This window comes from Pygoscelis adeliae, unplaced genomic scaffold (genome assembly GCF_000699105.1).
Source record: "Pygoscelis adeliae isolate BGI_AS28 unplaced genomic scaffold, ASM69910v1 Scaffold286, whole genome shotgun sequence".
NCBI classification, from domain to species: domain Eukaryota; kingdom Metazoa; phylum Chordata; class Aves; order Sphenisciformes; family Spheniscidae; genus Pygoscelis; species Pygoscelis adeliae.
In genome coordinates, this window is record NW_008825076.1 from 4,658,185 (window position 1) to 4,669,297 (window position 11,113).

Sequence of the window (11,113 nt, forward strand, 5' to 3'; positions counted from 1 at the left end):
TTGTGGTTGTTTCATGCAGCTCGCTTGTATGTGATTTTTCTTCTTTCTTTATTTCAGGCCCCTCCAAGGCATTCCTTGCTCACAATGTATAGAACAAAAGTCAGTTTGAAAGACCGTCAGCAACTTTATAAACTGATAATTAGTCAGCTGCTATATGATGGATACATAAATATTGCCAATGGCTTGATAAATGAGATAAAACCACAATCAGTCTGTGCACCATCTGAACAACTGCTGCACCTAATTAAGTTAGGTAAGCTGGAATAAAAAGCTAACATAAAAGTCCAGTTTCTAAATCCCTAGCTTAAATCCTTGTAAATAAAGAGGTTAGTGTTACTGAAAAGACAAGGTCTTTTATGCAAAGGTTATGTCTAGTAATAGCATAACATTTTTGTATATTTAGATACAGCCTTTGTGGATTTTTTTGAAGGGCATTCTAGTTCTATGTTTCGTTCTATGTTTCGTTCTTTAGTATGCGTTAAAGGCAAAACAGATCACTGCCTGTTGTCAAAATCTGTTTGTTTGAACTTCTTGTAACATGTAAGAATACCTGGCCAGGGTCCTGGGTGACTGGCAACCTTCTAAAAATACGCTCCAGTAAATGGGATCACTGAGTCCACAGACCTAATAGGAAACTGACTCACACAGTTCTCTGCCAACGTTAGAAATATGTTCTATATGATTCTTCCTGACATCATTGGAAAGGGAGCAAGCCCTTCCATTGGCAATCTTCATTAGCCTTTACATTATCAGTTTCAAGAAAATAGGCTTCACAGTCTAGGGTCTCAGCAGAAATACCGCCTGTTCTCTCTCTGTGTATCTTTCTCTCTGAAAGTACACCTGTGCCACAGTATGTAGTCAAAATACCTGAACTGCTGTTGAAACAAGCTAAGTTACTGGAAGAGGTCTAGCCTTAACATCGTGTCTTCTCTGTATTCTAACTGAACTGGTTCTGCTGCCTGAACTAGTTGAGTTCCAAGAGTATAAATATGTGAAGCCTTGTGTCTGTTTGAAATAAGAATGCTAGACTTGCAATTTGCAGATGAAAGCAACAAAAACTTTTCTGTTGCATTTGGTTAGTTGATGATCACAGTTGGGCGCGTAGCTGAAAATTCTTGTGTCTGCCCTGTTACCACTTCTAGTGCTGAACTGTCTTTGTTCTGTAGATGCATCCTGGAAATAAAAAAATAATTAAAAAAAAAAAAATCTGTAAGAGTGGGTGTGAAGAGGAGTAAAAATTTTCATTTGCAATGCCGGGATAGTTGTTTGTGGGGTGGGGTTTTTTTCTTCAATGCAATAAAATGGAAAGGAAAAGAATCAGTAAATGCTTCGGGTTTTTTACTTCAAATCTCATGTAATAATGTTGGGGCTTGTTTCTCCTTCTGTGAAAAGCTGGCTAGAGGTCTGTCGATGGCTTCGGTAACTGATTGTCAGTACATTTATGAGTACTTGCCATCCTACGATATTTGCTGGTTGTATTTCCACAGTTAATTTTAAGAGCTGTAATCTGCTGTAGCGTAGCCAAAGTACCTCTCATTTCTCACGAGAAGTACTGCTGTATAACTAAATCTGCTCTGCTAGCTTAGCTTTGTTCAGCAGGGGCTGCCTCTCTTAAAACCTCTCTCGCAGCTGTTAGAGAAGTCTGTAGCATACGTCTGGCCACAGCCTATCTGTCTAAGGAGAAGGTTAACCCGGTTTAAGTGCATCAACTTCTCTCTTTTCAGGAATGGAGAACGATGACAGTGCTGTTCAATATGCAATTGGACGGTCAGATACGGTAGCTCCAGGCACAGGAATTGACTTGGAATTTGATGCAGATGTACAGACCATGTCTCCTGAGGCTTCTGAATATGAGACTTGTTATGTCACATCTCATAAAGGACCGTGTCGTGTAGCTACGTATAGCAGAGACGGACAGTTAATAGCTACAGGATCTGCTGATGCCTCAATAAAAATTCTTGATACAGAGAGAATGTTGGCCAAAAGTGCTATGCCTATTGAGGTAAAATATGACTTGAATCATAACCACTTTGTGAATTCTTGAGGTGCTGTCTGTTTCATGCCATGTCTGTGCCTTGCGGCTGGCTCAGTGGGTTGGACTAAATATCTGTCTCGCCGTATTTCCTACTCCAACAGCGGCTCATAAAGTACCCTTGAAGAAAAGGAAGAAGAAATAGGGCAAGTATACCTGTGTAACTTCTAGCAGCAGTCTAGAGAATTGAGCCAGAAATTGCTTCTAATAGTGGCTGATAATCGCAATACTGTATGAACACAGTTCATTTTTGAACCCACTTATACTTTTGGCCTCTACAGCCTCCGCTGTCTGTGTGTTTCGGAACCGTTTCACAGAATACATATTTATTCGCTTCATTTTTTTCTCTAATACAGTTATCAGGTAGCAATTTAAAGGGGGAGGGGGGTTTGCACAGAGTACACACCAAATTCTCAGCAGTATCCTGCGTGAGTAAAAGTTGCAGTTTTCCCAGTTGGTCCAGCTTCCCTTAATTCTTACAGCAATACAGTATTTTGATTTGGACTGTTTATGAAGAAGGTGATATGTTTTCTTGCATCAGTACTCTGCTACTGAAACTAGTTTGTCCTTGAGCAAGTCAGCTGACCTTTTTTAAGATACAGGGATCTTATCTGATAATAATATATAATGGGCCTTCAAATAATTAAGATGATGGTGATTATGTACCTAGTCATGTGTCAGAAAGGTAGCTGCTGTTTGGCCACTCTGGCAAGCGTAAAACCTACTTTTCCTGTCAAAAGCATGTTCTGCTTTCTAACACTCTAACTTGTTGAATGTTCTTTGTAGGTCATGATGAATGAGACAGCACAGCAAAACATGGAAAATCACCCTGTTATTCGGACTCTGTACGATCATGTGGATGAAGTTACGTGTTTAGCTTTTCATCCAACAGAACAGATCCTAGCATCTGGTTCAAGGGACTACACACTTAAATTGTTTGATTATTCAAAACCTTCTGCCAAAAGAGCCTTCAAATATATACAGGTTAGATACAATATCGGTTCAGAGCAACCAAAGCTTGAATGTATAAGTACTGAGGTATCAGTGAGATGAATTGTGTCTGAGTTTATAAGTGGTTAGGTATGTAGGAGTATGCAGCTACAAAATTTGCAGACATTGTGGTAATTACATGTTAAGAGTTTGTGCATAATGGATACCTGTAGTCTTTAAATCTAGTGCCTGTCTGCTTTTTGTTAATCTAGACCGAATCTAATATGGGTAGTTTTGAAGTCAGTTATATTATCTTTGTTTTGGAGGAGAGTTTGGGATTATGTCATGGTGGGCCTTGGGGTGTATGACTGGCTGACAAAGCCTCCCGTCACTCTTGTGCGATATCCCAAAAATGAGCGGGCACTGCAAGCTGCTCTAGGACAAAAACTACGATACATTTAAAGGTAGCCTGTCATTTTAATCCTATATGAAGTATTTTCTATTTTGCAAAAATGGAACACGTTGTGCTAACTGATAATTTAACTAGTTTTTTAGCACTTTAATGCCACCAGAATTGACACTTCCATTTCAGATTTTTTTTTCTTTCTTACACCAATTATGTATTTTTGATTAAACAGGAAGCAGAGATGTTGCGCTCAATTTCTTTTCACCCTTCTGGAGATTTCATACTTGTTGGTACCCAGCACCCTACTTTACGACTGTATGATATCAATACTTTCCAGTGTTTTGTGTCTTGCAATCCTCAAGATCAGCACACTGATGCTATATGTTCGGTAAATTACAACGCAAGTGCAAACATGTATGTGACAGGAAGTAAGGATGGATGCATCAAACTATGGGATGGTGTTTCAAATCGCTGTATCACTACTTTTGAGAAGGCGCATGATGGAGCTGAAGTCTGTTCTGCTATTTTTTCCAAAAATTCAAAGTATATCTTGTCAAGTGGAAAAGACTCTGTAGCTAAACTATGGGAGATATCCACTGGTCGAACACTGGTCAAATACACAGGTACGTGACCTTCCGAGTACCTTCTTTTTCGGGTACTGACCCACGGCAGGGCTGGTAGTACTGTCAGAAGAAGAGTAGTTCTTAAAAGCAATGGGAGACTGCTGCTTTGAGGATAAATTACCCAAATTTTTGAAAACATTTAATGTAGACTAATTCCAGAAGAGAAGCTGTGATTCTTACATGTTGATCGGTGTAAACATATTTAGTCTGAGTAGATTTTGGAGACTTTTCTGACATCATTACTCTATTGCTTTGGAGGGAAGTTACCACTAAATTAGGGAAAAGTAAAAAGGAACACTGCCCTAAAGCCTAGGACGTTTGTGCAGAGGGTTTTGTTCTCTACTTTTTCTTTAGTGTGGTTTAGAAACAGTGATTATTAAAACAAAACTGCATCATCACTTTTCTTGCTGGTGATCATTTTGATTTGGTGACTTTTCTATCTGTTGCTAGACTAGGGGGCACAGTTTAAACTGGAAGGGTCAAAACGAACACCTAATCCATTTCTGGCTAGAGTAGACCACTCTCCGGCAGAGTACCCACCCAGATGGGGGGAACTGAACCTACTTTGGGGCAGTTGTTTTAACCATTAGACTCTCGTGCAACAGATGGCTCTAGTAAGCCACGGCAATATTCTGAAAAATAGCTACAGCTGGTTTGTTTTTTTCTTTTTTTTTTTTCCAAGGATGCAATTGTGTGCAAGGTAGTCATACTTGGAGCATGCTGACAATACCATGCTTTGGTCTCAGCAGGACGTAAGAAATGGTGAAGGATGTAGAAGCTTTGCGTGTGGTAGCAGCTGTGTGACGGGGGAAGCTTCTGGGTCAAGCAGTAATGTGCTTAAGCATTAGGAGTCATAGCATAAAAGAGGAGAGGATGTTGAAAATTTTGTATATCCACTTTTGGGATGTGTACAGTCCTTTTTTGTACACTAGCTCTATTTTGCTCTCAACCAGCAGGGTGCAGCACCTCCTTGATAAAGTTTCACAAAATATCAGGTAGGATGCAGGTGTGTGCATTGCAAAGTAAATGCCTGTATATGAAACACACGTTTTATTTCAAGGGTATGGAGGGAAGGTATGGCCAAGGTAGGTCATACAATGTGCCATATGAGATATACATTAAACAAAAGTTGCCACCGATAATGAGAATCTGTGTATTCTATGACCTGTGGTCTTTCCCCTTAGTTACAGCTGTAAGCCTCGTACAAAAAATACAAGGCAAAAGTGCTCTTAAAGTTAAGTGATTGCACTCACACTGAGTGGTTGGACTTGACTGACACAGTTGTAGTAGTTAATCTTTCTGTCCTCCAAGGAATTTTAGAATATACCATGTATAACTACAAACGAATGTTCATTGAGTCACCTGTTGTATGTGGAAATGGTAGACTAACTGAGAACACAAGGCTCCTTTGTAGACTGCAGAAATCGATACTTATGGGAGGTTTATTCTTAGGTCTTTGGAAACTTCCTAAAACTGATCTTATTTGGGTTAATATTTTGCTGCATTTATTTAGGAGCTGGTTTGAGTGGACGACAAGTACACAGGACACAAGCTGTCTTCAACCACACAGAAGATTATGTGCTGCTTCCAGATGAAAGGACCATAAGTCTCTGCTGCTGGGATTCAAGAACTGCTGAACGGAGAAATCTTCTTTCTCTTGGGCACAACAGCATCGTCCGTTGTATTGTCCATTCTCCTACCAATCCTGGCTTCATGACCTGCAGTGACGACTACAGGGCTAGATTTTGGTACAGAAGGTCAACGACAGACTAAGGACAGCCTTACAAAACAGTGATTATCCAGATTCATTATATCATCTTGTATTGATTGTACTGCCAACAGATGCCTAGATGAAAGCCGTGCTGTGTCTGGTTTTTAATTCTGTCAAACGTGGCAGAAAAAGATCAAAGTACTGAGACTAAGTTTTGCCCCACGCTAATTTTTTTTATTAGTGTGTGTGGCATTAATTTTCGTAAGTCATCTCTAATTGTACTCAAGGAGTGTGTGGGGGAGAATAAAATGATCCTTGCAGGAAGGATTAAACTTGTTCTCCTGTCTTTCTAAATCCCGCGAAAGATAATGTGACTGTATCTTGCTCAAACTGGGCAGTATGAGCCAGTTTTGCTCTGCATTGTATCTGTGCAATCCCACTGAAGTCTGTTTAAAGAATGGATTACACAAGTAACAGCAGAACTTGGCAAATATTTTAATGAAGCCTTAAGCTGCCTTCAGTTCCGATTCATTCTTTGTAAAGCTCTGTTTTGTATCTTTTAGTCTGGGGGCTTTTTGGTGGAATTTTTTTTTTTTTTTAATTGGCCAAGTGGACCTTCAGTTCTGAGCCAGTCTTGTGCCATAAGAATTTGAAACAGGATTTTAAATTGTTTAGATGAATTCAAGAAATGGTGTTCTAGTTCTGGTATTAAAGCTCAGACTTGAAATCTCGTCTTCTTTTGAATTTATCTTAATGAGTGGGACCTCAAAGTAAATTCATAGTTTTTTCAAGGAGTATCCACATTGCAACTGTAAAATGTGACAGTGCTGGAGCATGTGAAAATGAGAATAATTTTGCCATAGAGACCTTTCGTATCCTCTCAAAGAAAGGAACTGTTGTGCATATTAATTTTTGTATATGTACCTCAGAAATGTCACTTTGCTTCATTTTATTGAGGAATTTTCATTCTATAAGTCTGTTACACAGCACTTGAATTACACTCTTTTTTTATTATTATTATTCAAAAACCCAGACTCATTATTTCTTCTCCCTGTTATCTCTAATAGTCCAAGTTTCCCAGACCTCATCCGATTCAACAGAAGTACAGACCATTAAGAAACTTTGTGCTTAAATGTTCTGTAAGTTTGAAAATTCACTACTTATTTTTACAGGTAGTTGCCTGGGAGAAGTTTTAAATGTGTTCGTTCAAGCATCCTTGTACAGTGCTCTTGGGCTTCACATTTGGGAGGCTTCCTGTAGTCAAAAGCTCAGCACTTGCTTTCATGAGGATTTTTAAATGTAAGATTGTTCTTACTGCTGGATTAACTTTCCATTACCACTGATGAAGTGTCTTGTCAAGGGCTGAGGAGGGTACAGGTTTTGTCTGTATTTAAATAAAGATTACCTTTTAAGAGGTTATTTAATTTATAAAGAAGGAAATGTATTAGTTTTCTTTTCTATATAACAAAGGAGAAATTAATTGAATATTGGAAGGCTGTGTCTTTGGGGACATGTTAAAGCTTGATGAATTAGTTTGTTGTGATACATCTGAATCAGACGTAACTATAGACTTCCAGTGTAGAATGTGGGGTGGTTTTTTAAGAGGTAGAGAGTGAAATTTAATTTTCCTCTTAAAAGCTACTGCTGCGCAAAACATTTCTTAGGCTTAGCCATCCTCTTCGCTCCTCCTCTGCCTCCCTTCAAGTTTCTAAAACTTCAGAAACATGGGAGGCATGAGATAGCAGTTCTGGTGGCTTTTTCGGTGGAGAAACAAGGAGAACCAGAGCTTGGTGGGAGGGGAAAGGGAAGTCCTGACACACAGTTATTAATGCATGCTGTACTCGCTCAGCAGCAGCAGCCCTCTGCTGTTACAGCCAGCCTGCTAAATTGATAGCAGTGGCAGTGTTTTTTGGAGTGCCACATTTGTTTCAATTCTGTTAAAGAAGCTGTCCATTAGTACCACATTTGCTACTGGTCTTTGGACTCTTCTATTTTTAAAACACTAATTTGGTGGTTTATTTGTTAAACTACTGCTGTGGTTGAAACCTAGCAGCATGCTAGCTTTCACCTCAAGCTTCCTTAGTTCTGTGGTCTTTTAACTTGCAGTGTAGAAATAGAGTTTTATTCTGTTAACGCAAAAACGTCCTGACGTTGGCCCCTTTCTTTTCATGTTGTATATCATCTTGCTTGAGGCCAGAAGCTGGGGTTTTTCTGTTTAAGAAATAAGGGCTGGAAGGAACTCAGCTCATCCTATTTAGGTAGACGGCGCACCCCTGGAGTGAAATAGTTCAGAGTTCCACTGGGATGTGGTAGTACTAGTAGTTGACGGTGGTTGACCGGGGACGAGAATGAGGGGGCAAGGCTGCTGTACGGCATTCAGAGCAAGCGCGCGTGGAAGTACGGTAAAGAGGAGCCATAGCTGCATCTTGAAGAACAAGGTTGCGCACACACAGTCGTCCTGTTAGATCTGCATTTGATTGAGGGGGAATACATCTTTTCACTGTGCAAGTCTGGAAGTACCTAAGTAAACATTCTTCATGTGATCACGCTTACTGCTCCCGTCAGAGAGGCTTCACGCCTAGAAGCTGTATTTGATCAATTAAAATTCCAGTGCAGCCGCTTGCCCTTCACGAGTTTTGCAGTCTGTACCTCTTGGTAGCGACATCCCAGTGAGCTGCTCCACTCAGAGAAGCATAGTCATACTCGGGATTTGTCACCTCCTCAAGAAAGTCTTCGTCACCTGGCTAAAGGTCCCTCGTGTCCATCTGGCATGTAACCTACTCTTGCCTCTCCTTGGAAGAAGCTATTGTGGAAATTTGGGAAGGTGATGCCATGGCTAACATTACGCCAGTGAGCCATGCTGACATAAAAGCAGAGCAACTTTGGAGACAAATGATAATTATGGTTTTGTGTCTTTTGGCCTTCAGCATTCCTTGGCACGCTGACTTAGCAGTCAGTAACCGGCACACGGCTCTAGGGAAAGTCTTTTCCTAAAAGGCCACTTCTGGAATTAGGCTTGTTTGCCACCCATTGAAACAGATTTCAAACTTCCTACTTACGAGGGGGCACTGGTCTGGGATCGGTATTTCCCATTTCCTGGACACACAGGCTGTCTTTCCACCAGAGCTGCCCTGTGAGACTGAATCCCAGGAAAAACTGAAGTGCAATAAAGGAAAAGTAGTTAAGATAATTGTAGTTCAGGTTAGGAAGTTCTCCGTGTGGCTGTAAGGGACCCTTCAAGCATGCTGCAGCACAACAGCTCTACTCGCTGAGCAGGATATTGCAGGACAGGAGCCCACGCATTTCCTTGTGTACGTGTTTACGCCTTGGTGCAGCCAGGAGGAGTCTTTCATGCAGCATTCACCCCCAAGTATGGATGGTAATATGTAAGGTTTTTGCAAAGCCCCTTTATAACAAAAAATTGTATCGGTGCCTTAGAAGTTGAGACAACTTTGAAAGGCATGAAAAATGTTGGCTTCGAAATCCTGAATTGATAGGATTGTGGCAGTCTTATTTCTGTCAAGCGTTGTGCAGCCCCTTGTGGTATTCTTGTATTCATTACATTTCTAAAAGAGGAAATACAGGAACATATAGCAAAACAGAAGGGTGAGACTTCTGACTGCGGTTAATTGCGACAAGTTGGTGACAGAGAGATCAAGGAAAATTCCACTTGCAGACAGACTTTTTTCCTCGCTTTTAGACGGTAATAGGGTTTTTCTGTTTTGCATTCTGTTCCTTTTAATCTGTTGTCACAGAAATTATCTTTCATGAGACTCTTCTCTACAAATTCCTAAATGCTTTTAGGGGTAGAGCTGTCAGATGTGCTTTCTTGAGACATAGTTCCTAACACACGGTGACTGCGCAAAGCTGAAGCCTCTTCATCCTGCCGTAATTATCTGTATTGCTCAAAGTGACGCTGCTGGTGAATGACAACAATGCATAAAAGCACAAGAATCAACAGAACTGCAAAGGTATGTCTGGTTTTTTGAGTACAGCTTATAAACAATTAAGAAAAAAGGGTCCTAGAGTAGGGTTTGATGTTTGAATTCGGCATGATGCTTGGTGACGTTGGAAATGTTCGGTATCCTCACCTCGGGCTGGACGGAAGGCTCTTTGCGATGCTCGTGTACCTAGCGTCTCCCTGCGCTTTTTGTTGTGACAAAACTATTAACCCCAAGAAACCTCTTCTTGGGGAGGACTCCGAATAAAGCAGGATTCCCACATAGCAAATACCTGTGAGTAAACACATCTGTGAAATAGTAAACATATAACTTCAAGGTTCCTCCTGTCTTACTGCTACCCTGGAGTAACGTCTGAGACACGGTTATATTGTCGGAGACCTTCAGTGACAGTCCAGGTGACCTTTTGCACGATAGATAATTTCCCTCCGTTACACGCAATACAGAAGAAATTTTGAAGTACTGTATTTGTTTCTTTTGAAAGACTGGAACTAGTTTATAAGGTTTTTTACATTTATTTGTGTATTCATATTGCAACTAGTATAATCTTATATATATACATAGATAAAATAACCTGCTGCAGCTATAAGGTTTAGAGAATGCTGAAGTCTTGATTCAAAGTCAGTGCCTTGATTGTCCTACTGTCTGCAAGTCTAATAAGCAGTGTAATGGAATTATTATTTTCATCCTGGATTATGATCTCAGTGTTTACTGTAAATAAACTGCCTCCTGGAAATTTGATACAAAATATAGCGGGGGGGAAAAAGCTTAGTACCAGCTCGATGAGTCATTCTTTTGCACTCAAAATTTTCCATTGAGGCATGTAAAGATAAGAGGACTATTTTTCACGTTAAGTCGTCAGAAATTGATGCAGGACATTTTTATTTTCTATACAGAGAAGAGAGTTTCTATTTCTAGGTATGATATTTTCAGTTTTCTTAAATGGATTGCCAATGGCTAAATAAATGTAATGGTAGCAAGCTGATTTCCTGTTCTGCTGTGAGATCTTTAGACACAGCCACAGCACACCCAGTCAAATTCAGCTGAGTAACAACTGAAAGTCAAATTTATTTCTGCTATATAATTTATGAACTGTTTATAAGGTTCCTCCTACCCTAGCAGTACTGTTTATTGTAATTTTTGAATGCTATACTTAATACGAAAATACTAAGGATGTGTTTTTTCTATTATCTGGACTTCTTGAAGCACCATGTGCCAACCATCAGCAGCTTTACCGTCACAGGTAACGCTTTGCAATTATCACTGTGCCCCAACTATTCCACCTTCACAAGGAAAACTGCTTCTGAAAATTAATTCAGCATATGAGCGCAGCCAGAGAAACGATGTTACTTCTTTCTTGTTGCATATACACCTGCGACATAGTCTGCACAGGAAACATTGCACCTCTTGGGTGCGATTTAAAACAGAGTTAGCATGATGGGCTGTGCCTGG

The 11,113-nt window shown here is 40.2% G+C and overlaps 1 protein-coding gene across 1 annotated transcript; it reads left to right on the forward strand.

Moving 5' to 3' along the window:
• Nucleotides 1-25: 25 nt before the first annotated feature.
• CSTF1 (cleavage stimulation factor, 3' pre-RNA, subunit 1, 50kDa) lies at nt 26-7,127 on the forward strand. Its single transcript, XM_009326768.1, has 5 exons — nt 26-253; nt 1,725-2,002; nt 2,819-3,016; nt 3,601-3,991; nt 5,505-7,127. The coding sequence occupies exons 1-5, from the start codon at nt 85-87 to the stop codon at nt 5,762-5,764; spliced, it is 1,296 nt and encodes a 431-aa protein (XP_009325043.1). The 5' UTR covers nt 26-84; the 3' UTR covers nt 5,765-7,127.
• The last annotated feature ends 3,986 nt before the right edge of the window (nt 7,128-11,113 follow it).

What these genes read in the sequence shown, in the direction of transcription:
- CSTF1 (XM_009326768.1), top strand. Translation starts at nt 85, where the DNA reads ATGTATAGAACAAAAGTCAGTTTGAAAGACCGTCAGCAACTTTATAAA. An exon ending in GCTGCACCTAATTAAGTTAG is followed by an intron (nt 254 to 1,724) that starts GTAAGCTGGAAT and finishes CTCTCTTTTCAG; the next exon opens with GAATGGAGAACGATGACAGT. An exon ending in AACACTGGTCAAATACACAG is followed by an intron (nt 3,992 to 5,504) that starts GTACGTGACCTT and finishes GCATTTATTTAG; the next exon opens with GAGCTGGTTTGAGTGGACGA.